Genomic DNA, 25,177 nt, shown 5'->3' on the forward strand with positions numbered 1-25,177 from the left:
GCGCAAAATTACGCAATTGAAGACGCTGGTATCTGTTGCAACTGGACTGCTACATTGCCAGTCGCGACTCGTTTCTTTCCTTTTCTTTCATTTTGAGAGATGCAGGTGTTTCGCTCAACATTTTTCTGTGTAGATAGTACAGCAGATTTCACTCTGTAGTATTACATGTTTTTCGATACACCGACATTTATTCCCGAGTCACCAGTAATCGCGCTCGGACGACTGTGTTTTTAAAAAAGTATCGGTGACACCGTTCGATAAGCTCGAGTTTATAGAAAGTAGTGGAAGAGCGTAATCTATAAACTATCAATTGTACGTTTATCTTATCGACGTTTTATAGCGTTGCCTTCCCGCAATGTTGAAATTTTTGTTTTGGAGTACATATATGGAAGCGGTTTGTAGTAATAAAATAAAGAAATATTTGGCCTTCGTTCGAGATTTGTGTACACCAAAAGTTTCCCTAACTCGTCGAACAACAGTAACAATATCAGCTGCAACTTCTTCGAGATAAAGTCGCTTTACGACTGCAACGATGTCGATTCAAAATTTTTCGAACAAACATCCCGCGTTACCCGTATCGCGTATAAACATTTTTACGAGGCGAGGACAATTTGTCATTCCAAATTCGTCGGCGGTTATCGTGGAAAACGCTGCGCGCGATAGGAGGTTGAAACAATCAACTGTCGTGTCGTCCCACATATACATAGGTTTATCTTTTCGATAGGAACTAAGCTGGCTGGCTCTGTCGCGTGGAAAACGGACTGGCCAGGTTACGCAATTGGTGGTGCATGCTCGCATAACCTATTCGCGTGCTTTCGTGAAAACAGTAGCAAACGGGGGAAAGTTGTGTGCAGTGGATCGCGCGCGGTCTGCGTATTTATCGTGTTTAGATTCTTTGTTCTTTGTCCGCCGCGGCTGGTGGATCGCACTGTTTGCGCCGGATCGTGATTTCCACTTTGTTTCGAGATACACTGCTTGGAACGCGTTCTGCGGCTGACCAACAACGCGAACTTTTTAACCGGTTTTCGCGTAGCTCAACCTTCTACATCGAAATCACTGCCACTCGTGTTGGTCGATCGATTAACCCTGTCCCACCCTTACGCAGTACATAATTCGTTTGGGTACAATGAAGGTGGTTAACCCTTGTGTATCTAGCCAGGTACCCAGTTATTGCATTTCTTTCAACAATTTGTTAATGTTCCTCTAAAAACATTACACAATTTCTCTGAATGTCCATTCTTTGCTCGCTAATATATGAACAGTAGAACTACCGAGCGTTATTTAGATTTTGTACCAGGTTTGTTTAAATAAATATGTACTGCAATAGAGAAGTTCGCTAAAAATATTTCTCAGAAAAACATACAGTTAGGAGCAAAACTGATCACACACACTTTAAATCAGAATAATCTTTTCATGAATGGACCAAACGACTTCTCTGTAACGCTAGATGAATTAGTTTAGTAAATGGTGCGTCTAAAAAATATGTTGAAAAAATGCATTTGGTCGGAATTGTGAAAAACAATAGTAAAAATTGATTTTTACGACTTTTTTAGCTGGGCCAATAACAAAAATTTGAAAGATGACAAGTCATTTTGGCTCATCCGGTAATTCTAGTGTCACTTTATGGTCTTAGAATGAGAATTTGTGCAAATATGTAAAATGCAAAATAAGGATTAACGTAGTGATTATAAAATGTTGGTACTCGTGAACTGCCGTCAATGAAGGGCACTCCAAATCAGATTACTATTAAAATGAAATGTGCATACTTTTTCCACGGTTTCTTATATGAAAAAGTGTACCGATAAATCTCGCATGAATAATTCATGTGTACGTTGCAACCAAAATAGAAAGTTAACACGTTTTCGTGATTTAATTTCAATTTTGATTCGAGAGTTGCTCCATGAATATGTAACAGTCGCTTGAACAGTACACAAAGGTGATCCTTCATCAGCCGAATTATTTCGCAATCGCACAACAATCGTGATACTAATGGCGAGCGCGTCTTCGCTCTGATCTACCCGAATCGTCGGCTGGAACGTGTGTGACGCAATCAAAAATTGTAATTATGCTTACCGTTTCTCTCCCTTTTTCGCATATCGCAAACGCGGCGAGTAGCCGCACGATAACCACTTTTTCTAGCCGAGAGAAGCTTCTCAAGCACCGCGCGCATAGTATTGCTATTGTTTTCCTATCGAGACTGCGGATGAAAAACAGCGAAGCGAGCAGAATAAATGATTACGAAATTGCGCCGGCTATTAAGTTTTCCGCTTCCAAGAGGATCGGACAAAGGAGATTATAATTCGAGGCGAGTACCGAACGGAGTTTCCTAACCTCTTTGCGGAATTAATCCCCGCTCAATATTCTCGAGCCGTTTCCTCGGTCTTTCATATTTTCTTCTTGTTCATTTGTCACCTATCCGAGAGCTGGGTAAAATTCTAAATAATTTATTATTTTACAATTCAAATGAGATACTATTTTAATAAAATATTTTTATTAGAAGAGCCGCTTTTGACCTACGAACGCAGATATGTTTGCTCACAAGTTGGGGAACCGTACGCGAAGAAGGGGAAGGTCTATTGGGCGAGATTACTATACTTACATCGTCGTAATAAATATGCATACATTATTCATATGTGGTAAAACTATAACAGCGAGTGTTTTTACCTTCCATCACAGGGTCTCTGCAGTTATTGCTTGCGATTTTGACGGTCGGCGAAACGGCCTCCACGTTTTCGTCCTTCTGGCGAGGAGCGCGAGCGAAATATAGGCGCGTTTCCTTTGTTATCCAAGGCTGTGCGGCTCATGTCGCCGCGCGGTGGTTTACCGCACGCGTATACATACCTCTCTCTCTCTCTCTCTCTCTCTCTCTCTCTCTTTTTTTTTCTTCTTTTTCGTTGGTTAGCACGATAGTGCTCTGGGACCGCGGGTTGACGACGTAATTGCGTTATTATTTACCGCGTAACAGCGAATGGCGCCGAGTCGCGCGACGCTTGCTCGCTCGTTTCGAGGGAAAACACGTCCGCGAGTCGTAAAACACCGAGATGAAGCGTGTGCCAAGCGCGATCTCAAGGCACACACGGTCCATCGACGAGGGATTAATACGAGATTAGGAATTGGAACGCGTTCTTCGATTTATTCGCGTGTGCGGGCCGCATTCCCGACCGCAATACGCGATAATCGCGTCCTCGCTCGATCCTCTGAGTGAGCTCTGCCATCTGCTTCCAACGACTACCGTGTACTTCGACACAAACTGCTTGGCGAACCTTTACGAACAGCAATCATTAGCACTTTTGTTGTAACAGGCGCAACATTCGCTGAATCTCTCGCGCGGTTCATACTGCGTCCCCATACTATTAACAAACTGAATTTGATCGTGACGAATTAAGCTCGTTTTGTGGAATCTTGGAACTTCACAGACTATGCAAGTTGCCCATTTGCCAGATCGATTAACTCCGCAAAAAACGAATGAAAACAGATGAAACAGCGTATGTTCAACCCTTCAGATGTAAAGGGAGGTTATTCGTGTCCGCACTTCTTCAAATAATTTGTAAACTTCACGTATTGTACTTCATACGTTTAAAAGAACTTTCTCTAATTTTTTTAAAAATCTTGTTAGCGTTCGAGGCCGTATTTTAAGGGATTATAGGGATAATTAAGGAATCTAGGTTGAGAGATCTAAAACTAGAATGCTAAGCTGTAACTCGAAACTTCGGTCTCCCGTTTTGCGCGTCTCGTTATCCGCACGTGACGACGAGATTGAAAAAGCCATTCTCGAGCAACTGATTGCGCCCGAAGCCGCAATTGTCTCGTGGAAAGCCCTAATCGCTATGGAAAATAACGATAACCGTGACGATGGCTGACCGTCGCAGTTTGTTCGCGACCCGACCTTGAAGTCGCCCACCGTACCGAGTTGAGCGCTCCGCTGATCTTGGCCTGACATTTCAATGGCCTCTGCAGGAACGATTTTCGTGGAAAACTCGTGGATCGTGGGTTTTTCGACTCCACATATATCTACACGATGCTCTTCAATTCAATTAGGTCGCTGCATATATCCGATATTAGAGTGCATATATGTATTACGATGTGTTTTACTAACATTTATTTATTATTTCTGTAGTGGAGCCGGGCCCTAGACGTTTCTCTTATTTTACTACACTTCTTCCAACAATTTATTAATGTTCCTCTAAGAATATTACAAGATTTCTCTGAATGTCCACTCTTTGCTCGCTAATATACTAATTTATAATTGATGATGATGCAGTAATTTTTAAAAATAATATAATTTATTTGAGGCAGTAATATTTGAAAATACTATATTTTATTTGGAGAATATTGAAAATATTTGTATTTTTTGTCTTTATTTTCAATTTCAAATTTCAATTTATGAGTGTAAATCGTTTCTTAACGATAAGATAGACTGTATGTTTATGCGGTTTTTCAGAGTATTATAACAATGCAAAAAGTAAAATATTGTATTTCGTGTTTCTTGTTGTTAAAATAGAAATATTTTATTTTGTGAATCAAATTGTTGAAATAGAAATATTTTATTTTCGAAATTGTATATCTTATTTAAAATACAATTTTCTTTAAGCAAAATAAAATCTAAAATATTAAATAGTATATTGAAATATTTGTTTCGCCAAATAATGCCCACCTCTGGTTGACACTAAACTTACCGAGCACAAAAAGCGATTAACATGTTTCAGCTTATAAAATTAACAAGGCTCTATTTATATCTTGTGCAACTTGTGTTACAATATGTGCTTGGACAAATTAATTTATCGAATCAATTTCCATGTAAGCAGCTTCATAATTTCAATAATTGCAAAATGAAAAATCTAAAATCGGTCATTTGACCGGCAGTGGTAGGTTTAGTGTTAAATACAAAAGGTTTAAGAGTGAACTCTTCCACGGTATCTCAGACGCCATTGCAAGAAAACTGTTGATTCCGATTTCGCAAAGACTCGATGATTTGATTGAAGCCGCGAGATAGTTGTGCAAAGTGGGATGCTTGTCGGCATAATTATCCGATTCAGTGGTAGCGACGCCTAATACGTCCGCTCGTGGACCAAGAAACTGCGAAAGACGCACGAGAGTTGAATTTAGAACGGATTCCAGAGATCGGGCTCGATCCCATCGGCGCTTACCTTGTACCGGTTTCGCGGTCGATCTTTGGCTCGTTACGTAAGCCGAAATTAACCACGCGTGAATCGATATCGTTGGTCGATAATAATCGCAGATGCAAATTAGCTCGCCGGCGAATCGACACCGTCTATCGCATAGGGACCAATTGTTTCCTCCACGTGTACTTTCCCGCGGAATATCCAGTGACTCATACGTATGCTCACCTTGCGTGTAATGTTTAACCCTTTCTCGGCTGTCACGAAGGTCGTAGGGATTACATGATGTCCGAAAATATCGGAACCCCGACCAGACTCACGTCTCGAAAAAAATCTTCGATTCATCTTTGGATCGTGTCGATTTTCTTATCGGAGCTAATTCAATCATTGATTCAACATTTTGCCTAACGGGAGCGTTCTCGGTGTTCTCGGTAACTGTACTGTATCAAAATGAAGTTTAATTAATCTATTACCTGATAACTACGAGGAAGAAATTGTGTTACTCGAGATGTTGTTTCGCGATTAGGAAGAATTTAATCCGAGCTATTAATCGTTGATCTTTTCGAAGACGATTAAGTAACTGCAGATTGATAAAGTGTTGCTAAAGTTTGATTGAGGATAATGTCCGAATCAAAGTGAATCTACGCGAAAATTTGGTGGCATCTTTAATTACGTTTTCTATGAAAGATTATCCTTAACACGTTCGCTATCAGCATTTGTTTCGTTGCTTACCTTCCTTGTTCGAAAGTTTGATTAAACGCAGCGTGCCCAATTTTGAATTATTAAAACAGTTTAGCAGAAGAAAGTCACAGATTCTCTGAAAATTATGCATTCTACTATGACCTTAAACAACGAAGTGCATAAAATTAATTTGACATATATTTGTGACGGTGGTAGCGAACAGGTTAATATTTTCCTGAAAACTATGAGAATTGCTTCCTTTTCCATCGTAGATCCTTTCCGTCGTCTGCTAATTCAATAAAATTTTTCGATCAGAATTGTCTCACTAAACATAAAACGTTTACCCGAACAGCGTTTCACCACAAAGCGTGACGGATCAGACTCATTCACTGCCCAGCAATTGCGTACGCGGCGCGCCTAAGGAAGTTTCGACTTCAAAAAAATATCTACATACGTAGTTCTATTAATATTTTCCTGAAAACTACTTGATCTTGTGACTGTTATCGAAATAAGACAAGTGGAGGGAACGTCGAGAAAAAAGGATTTGTGGTATGTTTATAGAATTAAGTTTTAAAAGGCGCAATTGCTTTTACGTTCCATGATTTATGTTGTTTGGCTTCTAAGCAGTCGGCGCGAAGCGTTGGTTGAGAGCCGCTGTCCCAGAGAAACAGTAGAGCAAGTTTAGGTATCAATTACCGAAGTGGAAACTGTTCGGTATATACCGGTAACAAAACGAATCGCTTGATGGCTCGGATTCGAGTGCGCATGCACCTTGCATAATTCTTCGTATAATTAGTCGAGCATCGGTAGAAGTGGCTCTGAGAATCGCGTTGGACGCGGATCCGGCGAACCGTCGGGTACTATTCACGGGAGCGTCGCGTGTTTGTTGAATCCGCTGGTTTCCTGTTAATCGTACGCCCCTCGCTCGTTCTTATCACGGTTCGAGAAGTATGCTGCCAGTTCCCGGAATTCGAAATTGCCGCGCGGAAAACAGGCGGGAGGGGACGCGCGCAGATATCCGGAGAGGGTTGCCACAGCTAAATTAATACGGATAATAGCCGGCTATACTGGGAGCCAAGACCTCCGCGAATTTCGACGAAATGTTTATGCCACCGCAGATAACCGGTGTCTCTCATATACACGACCTTGCCGTCGGATCGTATTCTCTACCCCTGATATCAGGTGCAGCGAGAATACCTTATCTTTCGCTCTGCGCAACACTGACGGGCTGCCGTGTCATCCATACATGGTCGACGGAATTGTTTGTCGAAATTAAATAATCATCTTTGGAGTAATGCGTTCGGAGTACCAAATTTGATTGGGCTCTTCATCCTAACTTCCCAATCTTTATTTCATCAAATAAATCACTTTGATTTTATGCATTTTTTGATGCTGTTGTAATGGCAGGCAGTGTTGAAGAACATAACGACATAGTAGCGGAGTTATTTGTCGAAATTAAAAAATGATCATTGCAATCAGTGCGTTCAGTGTAGCAAACTTGAATTAAACATTGATTTCATGCATTTTTTAAGTCTCCTGTGCAAAGTGTTGAAGAACACATCAGCAGTAGCGGACTGGAAGTCGCTAGAAAATATTTTCAGATCTTGTTTTTCAAAAGAAGGAGTTATGACAGCGATGGTAGCCATCCACCCCTTTCCTTGTAACCCGTAATTGCGATTCTGGATTAATCGGAGTGACCGTGGGTTTTTTCTTCTAGGCTGTAAACATAAAGAGCCCAAAAAGAGGTTACGGTGTGACTAAATCGTTGCTGATATTACATAGTGTAGGATCTATAAAAAAATAATCACGTTGGAGAAGCATCGGTATCTTTCCCCGGAGAAGAATCACCTTTTGTATTACATTTTTTCGGCGCTCTTTTATGATGGAAGAGCCCACGTAAATCTGTTTTTTTTTTATGGCAGAGGAGGTTTATTCATGAGTAACATAATAAGGACAGGACGGATACGCCTCCCGGCCACTGTTGTTTGGTGTTTAAAAATTCCGCGGACACCGTAGACTGGTAAAGCACCGGCGATTGTTTATTGTAATCTGGCAGCCACATGTTTTCGTATCGCGACGCACAGATAAGGTGGTTTTGAATGTCCATCTCGTGTTGAGCGAGTGCGCGCGCTACTACCACCTCTGCTGGTTTGTTCTCGAGTGACGTAAAGGAGAACAGGTTTTCCGTCGGCATTCCAATTACCGATGTTTTCCAGCGTGTCACGAAACTTGCGTCAAAATACTCCCTCTTTAATCATGAATCGGCTTGAGCACACGCGAACGCTTCGTCCGCAATAGCAATTGCAGTTACCAAGAGGAACAAGATATGTACATAGTTCGCGATGATCTTCGTTGCTGGTGAACAGAATCAACGACGGAAATACGCAAATATTCATTTTTGAAAGACAGCCTTACATTTTGAAGTAGAGCTTAAGTGGTAATATTTTTTGTGTTGAAGCATAAAGACTGGCTTAGAACCCTGCACGTTTTCAGTGCAAAATGTAAAGAAAAAAACTTTTTAAAAAACACGCTTATATTAAAATGCACTAAAAAAGAGAAAATAATTTTGTTAAAATAATATTGTCATCGGAAGCAAGTATGTATACAAAATTTCACCAAGATTGGACTATGGGAAGAGGTTTAAAATTCGATTACAAGATTTAACGCATACAACAACAACACAGCAAGTTAATATAATATAAATTTTATTGATTTCCATGGCGGTTATAGGTACGAGAAGATTAAAGAATTTAATTGAATATATAAAAATTCTCTATAAATCAAAATAATATATTTAATAATTTCCATTTTCTTAATCGTGTGTGAAATATGTATGTCACAGATAGCATTCCTAAGAGAACTTTGGACATTTTTCATGTCCGTTTTTATTAGTCTGGAATGAGTTTACACCCCTATACGCAGAGTGAAGGTTAATCCGACGGCTCCAGTTTATATGGGACAGTCGGCAACTCGAAAAGCTCGTAAAAATTCGGAACATCGGCGACGGGAGTAACGAAGGAAGCCACATCCTGGAAACGTTCAGATAAACAACAAAGCCATCGAGCGTCCGTCGAGCGACGAGATTATTCAACGGACGTTTATCACAGATCGTATGCGACGATGACTGAACGAACGCAATGGTTCTTCGAGTTTTATTTTTCATTTTTCATCGAAACACGCGAAAGTTTTCAAGATCGAGACGCCATCCTCGTTGGTCGACTTCTGCGAAGCTAGAAGAGCTCTGTTGGCCAGTCTCCAAAAGCGACGAATCGCGGGGAAGCCGGTGTCGACGACAAACGACGCTCCACAGGTGTTTAAACTTAGAACGCGGGCTAATTAAGATCCTCCAGGCGGCCGCGCAATTGGGAATTTCACGGATGCCGGGAAAAACCACTGCTCGCGAATAAACTCGGCCGACTAAGGTTCCAGTTGTTCGAACTTCGGTTTGTCGCGTTTAACGCAGTCCCCAAATAGCTGTGACTTTTGTTATTTCATTTTGCGCTGCGCACGCAGTCTACGACTGTTTTCTGGGCAATCGATATGATAAATTTCTTTATACAAAATAAAAATTGTTTGCTCCAATTGCAAGCAAGAGGAGCTCTAAGTAGACATATCTTTCTTTACTCAATTACTCGAATAAGCTGACTTGAATTAACTTACTCAACATGTACTCATTTTTGCCTTATTGCATAAAATCCGCAGTGTAATAATAACGTAAAGTAAAAAGTAGTGATGCAATTATGAAAGGACAGAGGATCATTACAACGTACGAATGACGCAATATTTTTCAGTCGTTGAGTAAATCATCTGATATGTTCCACGATGCTCTACGCCGAAAATATTTATTTCTCTTCGTCGAAGTTTATGCGTGCACGAGCGGAGGACATTAATCGAATTAAATTGGACCGGACTCGGGATTCCGCGTGAATCCGTGACATCCGTTAGGCGAACAATTTCTTCTGCGCAGACAGCGTCCGCCGATTCGTGTTTTCGCAGCTAGTAAAGACATCGGCGCGTTAGTATAAATCTCCGTCGCGGTTAAATCGGCGGGCCAGCGTCGAGCCGTGGAACTTCTCGGACCGTTACGCGATTCCAAAAGAATGTTGCTCTCGTCGAGCTGGAACAATGGAGAAAGTTGTAAAGACAACACCCCCTTTCTTATCTGCTCGCCTGTAAACCTCATGGGTGACCCGTCGTCAGGCCCGTTAAATATCCGAACCCGCACCGAACGTTTCCCGTGGAGCGCAAAACGCTTGGCTAGAAAAGTTTCAATTGGCACCGGCATCTAAACTCTAATTTTTCGCTTGGCGGATATCTGCCTTACCGATCGAGCCAACGACGGACATCAATGAAAAAAGAGGTTTTCGAATTAACACGGGCAGCATGTGATTTTAAAATTGCTTTAAACTCGTGCATTCTAATTTTATTTTCAATTCGTCGACGTGATTCATGAAGTAATTTCAGTTTCATTGAACTGATCTGAAATTGGCATGCGTTTTCGCGGCCCATCATAATCCTCGCGCTCATTTCGCTTCGCTAAGAGTATCGAGTCACAATATTACTAATATTGCGAAGTTTATATAAACCTGTGAATTTGTGAACATATTTATGTGGTAGTTAGTTTCCTCGATCATCTTGCAAACGGTGCGGCTAAATCTTCAACTCTATTTTCACACGTAGTATCTCGATGATGCTAAGCATAATTTAATGTGAAATTATTCAGTGTCAAGACGGTTTAACAATTACTTCTGTTAAGGGGGTATTTTGGTGTACGAAAAGGTACTCGTTAACAAAGCTTACATTACTGAATAAATTGACTGTTCCGACGAGAACGAAATAGGTAATTGTTGGAGCGATTGCTTGAAAGAAGTGGGCTTTAAAAAAATGGCGGAAAGGTCAATGTGCCACGCGAGCAATTGAACAGGGGCGCGGAAATCTCTCCCACCTTTTTCTACTCGGACTGTTTCTCTCTATCTGTCGACCTCCCGTTTTGCGGTTCTCTCTCTCGCTCTCTGTCGAGCGCACATACTCGAAATTCGAAGGTTATTTTTAGATTAAGTTTCCTCGTCGCGTATGGCCACGAAGAGCGGCGCAGCGGCGTCGAGAGAGGCTCAGTGTAAGAGAGGCGTCGGTGGAGGACGCAGTGGTGACGAACTCTTTCGAAAAGTGAGAAGACGAAGAAGAAGAAGAAGACAAGATCGCGCGCGCGAGACGGTGGAGAATCGAGAGAGGGAGAGAGAAGAGAGAAAGGGAGAACGAGACGACAGATAACGGAGGGGAGGCGCACACCGACGTCCTAAACGATCTCTCACGAACGAACGATCGACTGAAATTACTGTTTTCATACTTCAACCCCCCCGAACCAACCCTTCTACATCCCAGCGAAACCGCCAGAGTCTTCCCCCTCTTGTTCCATTTATTTCCCCCGAGTCCCGTACGAGATCCTCATCCCCGAGTTCCTTTCCACTTTCCCTTCATTGTTTACTTTCAATCGACGACGAAACGAACACTGAACGAATAACCGACACCTCGAACTATGGCAACCACCGTCATGGATCCAGTCGACATCGCGAATATCCTCGCGCAGGAACTGCTTTATCAGCAGGTAAATCGTATCTCGCGTTAGCGATTTTCGGTTATTAACCCCTTGGAAACCAGACGCTCCGAACAGTTGCAACAATCGACCTGGTGCGATGATCACCATCGTTTCGATCATTATCTATTCGTTTCTTCATGCGTATTTTCGGAGGAACCTCTAGTTACGTTGCTCTTGTGCTGCCCTAATTGAACAGCTACCAATTTCAATTAATTATCCAAAACGGACTCGACAGTCGTTCATACAAGGGTTAATCTCTTTCTTTGCGTTTTGTAAAAAAATAGACTCGTGCGAGAATCCTGATGGGAAAGTAAATTGAGAATGCTCTGTCTTTGTTTACCGGCGGGCGAACGGTTCTGTCATTGGGCAGAAGTTAGAACAGCCGCGCGATTTATTTGGAAAGCAATATGCAGTCTGCCGACTCGCGTAGTATTTTCTATTTTCCAGCAACAAATAAATCCAAGCATTAACTGCTCCGAGGGCGCGCAAGCGTGAAACGCAATCTCTAATGATTAATAGTGACAGGATTCGAAGTTGAACGACAACGAGAACGGAAGTTGTTGAAACGATTCCGCGTGATGGAGAATCACCACCGATCGTGATTTAATTAATGGCGGGGCGTACGAAACGTGAAAAAACTAGCGTGGTCCGTTTAAATTTAGAAAGTCGACTTAGAATATCGTCGGACATGCTTCTAAATTCGATTTACTCTTGGGGAGGTGATGTGGCCGGACTTGACTGATCGCGTTTAATCGTATTGTGCCTCTCACAATGTAGCCTTCTGTTCGAAGAAAACAGTACAAAGGACTCCGAGGAGGATCGAAAGCGATCGTCGAAAATAAACACACCACTTGGCAGCTATTCGACGCGCTGTTCCATTCAATGGGCCATTAGTCGAATCGGCAAATTAACGCGCCGGCCTCGTCGATTCGATGGTGGTTCGCTCTTTACACGATTTCTCATTGAACTCGTGCACACGTGCACCTTTTGCTCTGGGACGTTGCATGTTTCCATCATCAAGAGAATTATTCTGCAACTTGGAAGACCGTATAATACTAAACATGATTTATAAAAATCAAATTAATCTGATAAACCTTCGACAAATGACACGTGTTTAACTCTTATGTAGCCAACCAAACTGAATAGAATATTTAAAATCTTCTTTATTTAACATATTTGCGAAAATTCTCATTTTAAGACTAAGAACTATCAGAGAAATTTTGTAATATTTTTAAAGGGTTAAATGAATGCGCTGAAAATTCGGAAAAAAATTTCAAACACTATTTTTTGCGACAAATTGGAAAATTCAGTGAAAATTGTGAGTGGTACGTACATATTAACATCTACGTTTCTTTATTAGTATCTTGTAGTACCACGACCAATGAGTTTTAGTCTAAACTTTTTTTACTTTTGTACATTGCTCGTCACACTGAGCGCCGCCGAAGCCCGAAAGCGAAACATAGAATATGGGGGACACAGTGATCGTATACACGCCGATGAACTTGATGGAGAAAGTCTATCCGACGCAAGAATCCTCGTTATTGAGCCCTGTTAAACACATGCGGGAGCATTATTGCGACGCAGACCAGCGAGAATTGTGCAACACTGTGCAATGACGTTGGTTCCACCCGCTTTGGCTGAAACAAACAGATTGTAAACCAGCGCTGCCCGAAAATGCCTGCCGGCAGGAAAACACGCCCTGCCTGTTTACTTTCTCCGTTGCCATTTCCACGGAAATTCTGGTTGATGAAAAAATCAACGAGAATAGAAACACATCGTAAGACTAATATTAAATATAGATACGTAACACAACTTCAAAATGGTTGAAAAGTCGATGTTTATTTTACCAATATTTATGTTTGTTATACAATGGTCGATTTGTATCATGATCTCTTTAAAGATTATTAAAAGATATAACGACAATGTGTTATGTTCATTCTTGTTTAGCTTGCGCAACCGAAGCGAATTAGAGTCTAAAATCTACAGGAGGTAAACGATTAAAAAACACGACGTTAAAAGAGATGTCACTGGTAAACAGGAAACGAGACGTGCCGCGATGCTCGTGGCGAGCATAAAGAGTTGACTTGCGACCAATTAAGTGTACGATTACAATTATTTGATCGTCTTCGCTTTCGAGGCGAGACTCTCTTTCTCTGTCTCCGTCTAGCGAGAAATCTATTTTTCGCGGTATAGGGTTACGTGCACGTGCGGTCGAGGGAGGTCTGACTGGTGGTTCCTCCCTCCCCTGCCTACGGTTAGGATCGTTTCGCAGTGTACGTATCACGAACGCTTTTTTCCCGCGAACAGTTTTTTCGCGATCGTCGAGAAAACGCGTTTCGCTCGTTTATCCGGCTGGGCATTTCGCAACGATTTTCTGGTTGTCGATATCGCCCTTTGTCCGCGCTATACTCGGGCCCAGGACAGATTAAAACAGCAAACGCATTTATTTATAGCCGCGGAGAGGTTGTGTGCGTGCGCTCGTTCGAATGTCGCGAGCAGCGGGACGAAAAGAGCGAGCCGACTGCATCGCGAAACGGAAAATGATGCGAGCCAACGGCGGCGGGGTTTAGGGGGAAAAAACCGCGTCCCGCGTCTGCGCGAAATTCGGGGTCTACAGCCGTGCGAACGGGGACTGCGACGGCCGCAGCCTGGAAATTAATGATGCGGCGGAAAAATGAAATGGAAGGAGATAAGGGAAAGTTTAATGCACCGGTGATCGAGAACGCGCTTAGTCCTGCCGTATCACGCGCTATTTTTGCCGAGCATTGCACGGGCAAACTGTTTTACGTTTGCTAGACTCTGGCGGTAAAACGTGCTTGTATTATTAGGTTGTTGCATATAAATGTCCGATTCTAGAATGCAAATATTATGAAGCGCTTAGACCAAGATGTGCTACTATAGCCTGCGGGTTTATTATTAGACGCAACAAACGGGAGAGAAGTAGAAATTTATTTTTGAATACGTTCAATTGATTGAAAATAACATAACACAGTATTTTTAGAGGCTTGTACTGTTTTTTTACTGTTTTAAATTTCATCTTGAACGTGATTGTAATTATTGGGTTGGCAAGAAAGTAATTTCGGTATTTTAAGGTGAAATAGAGCCCAATTTTTGTATTCCAGTAATGAACTTTAATAAATAAGATATTTTCCCTTTTGTTCGATGATCTTTTGCCAAAAAGAATAACTAAGAAAATATTTTATTGATTAAAGTTCATCGTTTAAAATACCGAAATTACTTTCTTGCCAACCCAATATTACTATCGCGATAGTAATTTCATTGTGATGATCTCTTACCTTCGGTCCCGCAAATTTTCCAATCGGTTTCTCGTTGTCCTAAGTCGATCCGATTAAAAGAATAAATTACTGTTCGACACACCTGACAGTAGCTTATCGCAGCGCCTGAAGTGAGCGATTGTGCCACTCTACATTTTCTTCCATTCTCTTAATTATCTTCGATTTCTTCTATCGCGCGCTCCGATCGACCTTGCCGCCGCTCGATCGCTTCCACAGATCTTTAGATTCCCAACGATTAAACGGAATACAATCCTCGCAGCGTCGACGATCGTAGACCGTTGATCAACGCGACGACACCCTGCTGCCGCAACCACCGTAGAATTTCGCTTATTCGCCCGAGAAAATGAAGAATTCTTGATTTATTAACGCGCCTCCCGCGATTCGAAAAATTGCTTCATACCCCAGCATTATGGAATGCTGCGCATACCATGCATCCTGTAGAGATTAATGATACCGGCGTGCTACGGGCGCAAGAAATGAGACGCGCGTATCGTACGGCTACTTGCAGAAACCGCATGCACGCAGGCAAAAGCGTTTTTTCGTCGTCGGTCGGGGTCAATATGTGCCGGCGACTGCTGCAGTCCCTCGTTACATGTTGCTAGACTCAAACCGTGTTCGCCCGATCGGCTCCAGAACTATTCTACACGACAGAAACGCAAAAATCCAGAGCGAAGCAATGTGTACGTTGCGTGAAATGTTCGTTGCGTCATCCGTAAATTTACGAGTATGCGCAAGTTTTAGAACATTCGATAACGTAACACGTATCCAACTTATCTTAACCGAGATAGCAAACTGCAGATTTTTTCAACAAGTGTTTCTCTCGATTAATTCTTCAATTTTGTTGGTTTCACATATGAACTTCTAGCGGATTCTCGGTGGTTCCACGATTAGCTTCTCTGTTATTCTTTCGGAGGAGAATGATGAAGATTGAAACGGCCAAGGTCGATAAGTAGCCGCAAACCTTTCGGAATGTATACGATGTATTCCAGGAATTTAAAAGTTTCGCAGGAAGCGTTTAACAAAGTCGGTTTGGCGGCTCAAGGACTCCGCACTCTTAGCTTTCACTTCGGAATAGAAAACGAATCTCCGAGACTTTTAATAGTAGCGAAGAAGGTCGCGGGTAACTAGATAGCTTATGTGTTTTTCAAGCAAACGTCCATTGTAGACTGGGACAGATGGAACAAATAAATAAAACAGGGCAGGATTAAAATTTACGCTCCGCTACCGAAACGATCGATTTCAAACGTTTATCTCACGCGTGGGGCTTCGAAGTAGAAACTGAAAGCCATAGTCAGACACGTCAGCTTCGTTCCATTTGCTTCTGGATTTTCTGCATTTATGACAAAAATGAATATAGGTGAAACTTAAAACTATAGAAAGATTGAAGAACACCAACATATTATTTTCTACATAGTAAAATTATTAATGAAAGAAACAAATCTTTATCAAACTCCTGTATCGTTCAATTGATCTATAAAATTTTCATTTTGCTAATAATTACAGACCGAGTTTCAAGCAAAATTCGAAAATGTCTGTACACAGGCGAAACGGAATTTCATCTGAGAAAGGTTTCGTGTAAAAGTTTCCGTCGGTGTCCACCGTTCCGTTGATTAAAAACTGTCCTCTGCGGAAAGGAAGCTTTCAGAGGTTTAATTGTTCAGGACTGCGCGCGGAAGTTGCATTTGCGAGGACGGATCCCCCAAGCCATTGTTATGCAAAATTCAGGTGGCTACGCGTAAAATGAGCGAGCTCGTCTCCGGACATACCGTGACGCATTCCTCGGAAAGGCATCGACTTGTCGGAACCTGCGCAGACACGTCCGGACAAAAATGTTCGAGTTCAGCGCGTCGTCGTATCGTATCTCCGACGTCCTCAGCCGACGCGACGATGTGCCGTAAGGTGAACGGCCCGTCGCGTCGGTCAACGAATCTGTATAATAATCGCGGTCTCGTGACTGCTACCGAAAAAAAAAGAACAGAGAGTGCTGATGCTTCCTTTTTTTTAATCATCCACAACGCCTACGAGACTTAAACTTCGTGAACTCGGGACGTGTCCTTTTACTCTTTACCAATGGCGACCGTCCTCGGTCTTGTTACACGTCACGATCAATCTTCTCGATGTCTGTTGTCTCAATCTTCTCGATATTGAAGCTTCGAAAAAAGAAAGAAAACTGACGACCTCGGTCAACTTCGACCCAATTGTATTCGCGAGTTATTAACCCTTAGACGGAGCTGTTCTAACACGAAAATTAAACATTTCTTCCGACCTAGAATAATTGCATTGTATATGATTGGACTGTGCGGATTTGTATGCATTTATGAAGAAATTGGCTAAGTGAAATATAAAAATAGTGTTATGTTGTTTTCAGGTGTAAAGAACTATTAGGGGGTGAAATGTATTTGTACTTAACTCCTACTGCCCACAATCGCTACATATGATCTTTACATTTGATGATATATTTTATATAATTGATTAGATACCAACCTATTTAATAATGTAACCAATTGGGGTGACTCTGAATCAAAGGGTCATAGGTTGACATCGGAGCGAAGGTCTTCGGCAAAGAACGCTTTGATCAACTTCCTCTTTCGCAAGACCAATTCAACATAATTTCGCATCGACGTTCGCGGTCTGTTTATCTCTGAACGCCAACCTTTGACATTTCCCGAACTTGTAAACCGTTATCTAAAAACATTGAACAATCGAGACAAAGAGCTACGCACACAATCGCTCCGTCCAATTTCTACTACACAAACAGAGGGCGGTACTTTTTATCTGACAAGAGTCGTGCGATTCGAAACACCGGAAAGCAAGGCCAAGAACTCGAACGCGATCGGATCTCGGTATTTCCGCGGCTGATTAAAAACGGGCCGAGTTCCGTTGTCGACAATCTTCGAGCGCAAACAGAGACCGACATCGAGACCCCAAGTACAAACAAAATCCATTTCTTTCCTCGGAAAGGGTAACTGTCGACGACCACGCCTTTGTCGGTCGACGAGCTTCCTTGGCCCGATACCAGACCGCATAGGAAGTAAATACAAGCTGATAGAGATCCCGTGAGCCCGTCGTCGGCAAACACCGCGCCCCCGCGCGTACCCAAAATTTAATATCCGTGGCCCCGGTGTAATCGGCGCAATAACGGAATTGCTTTCTCGCTATTGGCGCGGCTATAAATTTCGGGCCGTGCCAAATCGAGACACCGCGCAGGGCAAAAGACAGCTTCCAAGTACCATATTACCTGATTTATAAGCGCGAGCGCTGCCGCATCATTCGAGGCTGCAATAAATTCCGGTTAACTCGCCTCGAAGGTCGGGTAGATAGATTAACCCCTTTGGGGCACCGGCATCTCCGCCCGCGAAAAATTTTGGCTTTCGAAAGACATTAATTATCGAGATAGAGAGTAAATGATTTGAACTTCGACGTTTCACACTTTGCTAAATTATAGACAGCGGGATTTGATGCATTTATGACGAAAATGGATAGGTGTAATGTAAAACATTGAAAATATTAAACGAATTCCGAAACACTTTTATATTATTCTCAACCTATCGAACATATTAAGAGAGAAAATAAATGTCTGTGTCACTTCGGTTTGTTGCAATGCAGGTGGAAAATGTTTTTTTTTTTTGCATAAAAATCCGCTGTCTAATTATCACAACTAGCCTGCGGATATTTATGAAAATTAAAAATGGTGTGCATGAATTACAAAAAACATCGGCGAAATATAGACATGTGTTTCTTCTTTTAGTCAGTCTACTAGTTTAAATTGCACCAGCTCATTTTTCTCATAAATGCATAAAATTCGCAGTCTAATAATAATATGCAGGACTCGAATTATAATTTTGTTAATTTCGATGAGTTTCAGCATACAATTTTTAACAAGCATTTTCAAGGTCCTGCCTATGAATCATTAAACGAGGATGCTGCCTTAAAGGGATGGTTAAGAAAAAGTGTATTTCCATGAATTAGGGTCACACACGATGACAGAACGACGCGTTGTTTTGAAAGCCGAGGTATTCGTCGGGACCAGAATTCCAGAAACCGGTGTCCGCCGGTAACGATTCGGTAACGCCTAAGTTTATCGCTCTGGACATTCTTGAACTTGTAGCGAGCACAGCAAACGGCAAATATCGGTTGGGCGAGCCGCGAACTTTGTGGGTGGGTGATTACTCTCCCGTTGTGAAGCCGTGAACGCCGTTCGGTGGTGTACCGAGTAATTTTAGCGATGACACTCGGCCAGATGCGGGGTCCCTCGATTATGCACCGTAATTCCGCGTTAAAAATATCCCGACAATAAATTTTCGTCCAAAAGCGGGAATGAGTACCACCTGGGGGTCACCGAAGATTCCATTTGCAAGAGTCATCGCCGAGCAACCACTATAGAAGAACGCGTGGTCGTCACCGAAAAGCGAATAATATAAATAACAATATCTCATTCCGAAAAATGGTACAAATCTTAAAACATCTTAAAATTCTTTCGAAGAAGATTATTAATATTTTCACCTTTCCAAAAATAGTTTCGAAAGATATGTACAATCTTTCTTGAGCTGATCGTTTTACGTACCTCCCGAACCGTCTGGTCTGTAATAAAATTTTGAAAGGTTACTTCACACCGATTCAAGTCTCTTCCAACACAAACGTTTATCAACCCTTACACAGGGTTAATTTTTCGATCAGCGTGATTGTAGAAGTAGAAATCTTAAAACATCTTAAAATTCTTTCGAAGAAGATTATTAATATTTTCACCTTTCCAAAAACAGTTTCGAAAGATATGTACAATTTTTCTTGAGCTGATCGTTTTACGTACCTCCCGAACCGTCTGGTCTGTAATAAAATTTTGAAAGGTTATTGCAAACCGATTCAAGTCTCTTTCAACACAAACGTTTATCAACCCTTAAACAGCGAGATTGTAGAAGTAAAAAAATCATTCCGTGGGATTTGTAAAATGTTTACCGCTGTATACGACAACGCACAGCGTTTACCAAATTTTAATTATCGCGAAGTGGTTTAAGAAAATTATAATCTGCATAAAGATCCGCCGGCCGGAGATCTATCCTAGGATCGTAATTTTCGAAACGATGTCGCAGCACTTGCTTGCATCTCTATGCCGTTGTCTCTCCTCGTTATGAGAGCGAAGGACGCCTGTTCTCTCCTTCCTGCGTCTTTTTGTGCTTTCTGGGAAACGTGTGGTGTTGGCTTGTGTGTAATACGTCGCGCTTGTCCCCGTCCGGCGATTGGTCGCCGCGATAATGGCGAACGCGAGGCTCCGTCGCTACGTGAGCTGCGACTCGAGCCGAGTCATTAATATCGTCGTACCTCTCCGGACGTGTGCGCACACTTTCGTTCCTCCGACGAGATCTGTCCGGTGACTGACAATCGGTTTTCTATCGTACCCCGGCGCGGACTGACATCGAGCAGGTAGCCGCCCCTCGAACGCGCCGACCGTTTACATCCCTGATACGCTTTCACTCGCAAGAGACCACTGTGATCTCCAGTTATTAACAACAAACATGTGCAACGTAAAACACGAATTGATGCTACACAGGATTTCAAATACGGAGTAAACGTTACCAAATACTATAACGATCCGACGATGTTTCGTAGAGAAGGAATCGTTGTTTATTACTAGACTGTGGATTTGATGCATTTATGACATAAATGGACACGTACCATTTAAAGCAGTGGACATGTTAAAAATATTTGAGGACATCAATGTCCTCTATGACATCCTCAATGACCTCTGAATCTAATAAGATTCAGCTTAACAAGATACAATACAATTTTGATTTTGCTCCTGTGTCCTGCAATCAATACGAACACTTTTTATTTTGCATAAGGATCCGCAGTCTATTTATTACACAGAGACTGTTACTTTCTGCTTGCATACTCCTTGCGAATCCTTCGCATAGTGGTCAAACATCTTTCGCTGAATATCGTAGCGCGAGAAACGATTTTTGCATTTAGATGAAAAATTGTACTACATATACGTAGATGTCAGTCGAAATGCCAACGGCATTGCTCATATAACTGTGGTAAACCCCAGTGGATTTATTTCTTCGAACTGCTGATAACTGTATAGCGTCATAGTTCAATTAATTGTGAAACGCTACCAGAAGTGTTGTCGATACGCAGAAATCTTTAAATAAACGTGTTCTTTCTCAACGAAAAACATGACGAACAAAAATTCCCATTATACGGAAGAAGGTTTACCTGTCCCAAAGAGACATCAATCTATTCCGGTACCAAAATGGCGCCCCTAGATTCTTCAAGCGTTTCGGAACCCGTTACCCGCCGGACCGCTAAATCGTCCGAGGAAGTATCAATTTCAATTAGCCATTAGCATCGTACAGACAGAACGCTTTCGATTCCCAGCAAAGAAATATCACGGCGGTCGACCTGTTGAAGCCACTCGACCGCTATTTTCGTACATCGAAGTAGCCGAGATTGGACGGAACGTGTAAACAGAATTCGACGATGGTCGATTACGGGGAAGGGGATAATCGTTAGGAGCGTCGCGATAATTCGTAGTAATTTTAGCGATGATGATGCCGGGCGATAATGATGCGCGTACCTTGAAACGTAACCGCGCGAGAACGATCTATATGTATGGCTCGCGCGATAGCTTATCGGCTATTGAATCACGGATATTTTTATCGGCAGATCTGGTCGGATTAAGCTACCCGCGATATCACGAGGAACCGATAATGCGTGTCCTGTGTCGCGCGTACCTTTCCATCGGTTCTTTGTTCCTTTCTTTCTATAGGTTTTGCACTCCAAATTCACTTTCATTTCATCCTTTTTGTTTTTGCAAATCAATTTCACCCTTTTGCAAATTAAATTCAACGTGTATAATAAGTTTATAACAAGTTTAAGACTGTAGAATATGTTCCCGCCAAAGGAATGAGGCATTATGAAAAATGCAGTATGGAACAAAGCAAATGGTGTGAATGAAAGATCGAGCAGAAACGGCTCGGCACTAGACGTGTCAATTGTTAAGAAATTCAAAATTTTATTTATTGAAAAGATGTACATTGAATACTTATTTAAGTGTAATTACTAGATTGCGGATTTTTATGCAAAATAAAAATTTTCTTCGTCAATTACAAAACACAGAAACCATATATGTAAAAACTTTTTTCTATTTTTAACATCGTTAATAATTTGGAAATAACATATGGATGTTCTTAAATTGTCCTGATGTGTTTACTGTTTTAAATTACATCCACCCAATTTCATTATAAATGCATAAAATCCGCAGTCCAGTAATTACCAATTTATTAAATTTGTGATGTATGAGAACTGTGTGAAAGATAGTAGGTACATTCATTATAGCTATTTATTTTCTGATTAATCAATTTTAAAAGTGAAGGTACATATTACGTTTCCCTCGCAATAATGACACTGATCCACGTGTGTCTAACATCACACATACACGTCGCTGTACTCGCCTGTATATGGTGACTTCTTCTGAACTCGATGGAGATGCTTTCAAGTGTAATTAACTTTAAATATTCGTAATGGGTGAAGTGTTTAAATCTTCTTCATACTTTTCTTTCCTCTTCATTCTCTTTCCGCCCCTTTCGCTCTCTCTCTCTGTGGTCGCCTCATTTCTTCCCTGATCCAATCGTTGCGCAACTCCTCTCCATCGAACGAAATCGTTCATTGGAATCGACTCTCCGACGTTGCTCAACGCCGATAATACGACTAACTTCTTTTATCCGGGCAACACCGAACGAACGGGTGGCCATCTAATGCGCAGTCCGACTCTCGAGGGTGGTCGACTTGTACCACAGCTGCCAGCGAAAAACCATTTGTTTCCCAACCGCTTCATGATCTCGTCGCACCTGGCCGAGCCGCGTTTACACCGTTGCGCGCTCGTCGAGTCGCGTGTACACCCGTTTCTCGCGCTCTCTGTGCCACTAGTACAGATAGACAGATAGCTAGATAGTTGTAGACTATTAATGACCGGACTTCAGCGGATGTCGAGTTCACTTACTTTCCGTGAGTCACTCCGATGCTCCTGGGATCGTACACTCGCGGTTCCTTTTTCTTTCTGTTTTTCCATCGACCAATTCGGTCGAGCAATCGAATTTTTGCTGCGACATATGTATGTATACATACACTACCGCTCATAAGTCTTAGGACAGTGATCATATTTGTATTGAACTCTGCAAAAATGAAATAATCGTTGGAGCATGCGAACAAATGTTTAAAGGTTTACATGCCAAGGAAAAGATGCTGCATTCATATATCATAAATCTTACCAAGAAGTAAAAAAATACTTATATTTTCTTTTCATCGAAGATTCCGCCACGTGTCTTTATTACAGTTTCCACTATTCTTGGCCTCCGCGTGATCAATTTTTTCATACTTTCTGTCATATTATTCCATTCTCGTTCCAAAATATTCCATAAATGTGTTTTCGAAGTAGGGCAAAAGTTTCGTGCCTGTCTATCCAGTTTATCCCATACTTTTTCTATGGGGTTCAAATCTGGTGGCCATTTCATAATTTTTAATGAATTATTACGTTGAAGTTGATCCAAATAGTTTTTACATATTTTTGATGTGTGTTTTGGATCATTATCATTATATTTATATTAATACAGTTAAAGGCACATTATCTATACGAAACACCAGAGTTTTACTAAAAACCAGAGGTGTCCTAAGACTTATGAACGGGAGTGTACATATGCATACGTATACATACTGCTGTGAACCGCACAGGTGTCGCGGTATCTTACAAACACTTGGATCGGTATCACAATCGTGTTTGCAAGAAAAGGACAACGCTTTACAGAAGAAATCAATTCATCCGAACAGAAATACTCCTTTATAACGGAGTGTGTGTCGTAAGATTAGCCAAAGGAACTTTGTCGTTAATAATTTCCTACAATAAAAAGAAAATTGATATTCGTTGTATGTCCATATTTAGTCAAATGACAGATTCGATAACAGAAAAGTAGGATTTGATTTCGCTCGCAGCGCTCCAGGAGTTTATCTAATCGGATGGTCCTATTTAGCCAATTACCGGATCACCAAAAATTGAAATCGCACTTCTCGCAACGGTTCGTCGAACCTCCATTACGAACTCTCCGCTAATTCTCGCGGCCTCTATCGTCATTGTGTCCGTTTCACCGCGTAACCATTGTAAGTTGCGATCTGTCCATTAAACGCGTGTTTTTATGCAAGTGTTCGCCTGGGGACCTTTCCATTTCAACTTCGCTCACAGCACTGTGCTTTTGAACCGCTGGGAAATGTAAACGCGAATTAATACTAGCAACGAAGTAAGAATAGCAGGTTCTACACGTGGATAGAAATACAGCTTATCATTATATCCAACACTAAACCTACCGACCATCAAAAGTGACTGATGTATTATAAAAATAACAAGATTAAATTTATTTATATTTTGTGCGATTTCTACTGTAATATACAGGGTATTTCACCTAACTTTGACCATCTTGAATATCTTTGTTGTTTCTAAAGATACGTCAAATGTCTGAAGGACAAAGTTGAATGGTAAAATGAGGCTCATACTGGAGTCAAAAAATGTATTCAATCGATTCCCGTGAAAGCACCTTTACAATCTCAATAATTGTCAAATAAAAAATCTAAAATTGGTCATTTGACTCTTCGTGGTAGGTTTAGTGTTAAGTACAAGTTCCACTTATACACGTGGAAAATCATGATCTCTAGTATCGATAGCTGCGACGAACGGTCACTTTAGCGGTAGGTGTAGCGTTAAGAATGGTCAAACAAAGAAACGAAAACGACAAGTCCAAAGGATGTTGGGATTAACATAAAACCGTTGTTTGCCGTTGCAGTTGGTATCCTTGGAAGGAGTGCACGCCGCCGGAGTACCGACAAATACGACGGCGACGCTGACGCCGACGACGCTCCGCAGTATCGAGCAAATCTTGGAGCTGACCAGCGAGTCAGCGTCGCACAGCCGCGAGGCCGGGTTCGTGCCGCCGTTGGTCGAGCCGTCGCAGCCGACCCCGGCGCAGACCCAGAACACAACGGCGCATCACATAGTCACGACGAGTGCCGCCCCGGTGGCAACCAACACCACCCTCGTGGAGTCCCATCAAACGCAGCCACAGCAGCCGGTGAGGCGCAACATGGGCGGCAGAAGGCCCACGAGAACGATCGGGATGACCCCGGAGGAGGAGGAACGCCGACAGATCCGCCGGGAGAGGAACAAAATGGCAGCAGCGAGGTGCCGCAAGCGAAGGATGGACCACACCAATGCCCTGCTAGAAGTAAGCATCTTCCGCTCGATCTCCGAAACTCGAGAGGCTGCTCTTTTCCTCGTGTAACCAGAAACTTTTGCCATTCTCCTATAAATTTTTGTCCTTTTCCTATGTTATCCAGTAGATTTGGACGAGAAGATGTGAGAAATCCAACTTTCCATCCTGCAGGATCAACGGTTCAAATGTTATAAATGTTTCAAGTTGAGCGATTTCCAGCGACACTAACCTGTT

General features: G+C 42.0%; 1 protein-coding gene across 4 annotated transcripts in view; it reads left to right on the forward strand.

Moving 5' to 3' along the window:
- Positions 1 to 25,177, forward strand: part of Kay (transcription factor kayak) — a 47,549-nt gene that overhangs the window by 19,396 nt on the left and 2,976 nt on the right. For 3 of the 4 annotated variants that reach the window (XM_076428185.1, XM_076428184.1, XM_076428183.1), the window contains exon 2: positions 24,518 to 24,955. In XM_076428185.1, coding sequence (XP_076284300.1) covers positions 24,518 to 24,955 — 438 coding nt within the window. Of the gene's footprint in view, positions 1 to 4,510; positions 11,407 to 24,517; positions 24,956 to 25,177 lie in introns of those variants that run through there. The other variant, XM_076428186.1, reaches the window with a different exon arrangement.

The sequence above is a fragment of the Lasioglossum baleicum genome, chromosome 7 (assembly GCF_051020765.1).
Source record: "Lasioglossum baleicum chromosome 7, iyLasBale1, whole genome shotgun sequence".
NCBI lineage: Eukaryota > Metazoa > Arthropoda > Insecta > Hymenoptera > Halictidae > Lasioglossum > Lasioglossum baleicum.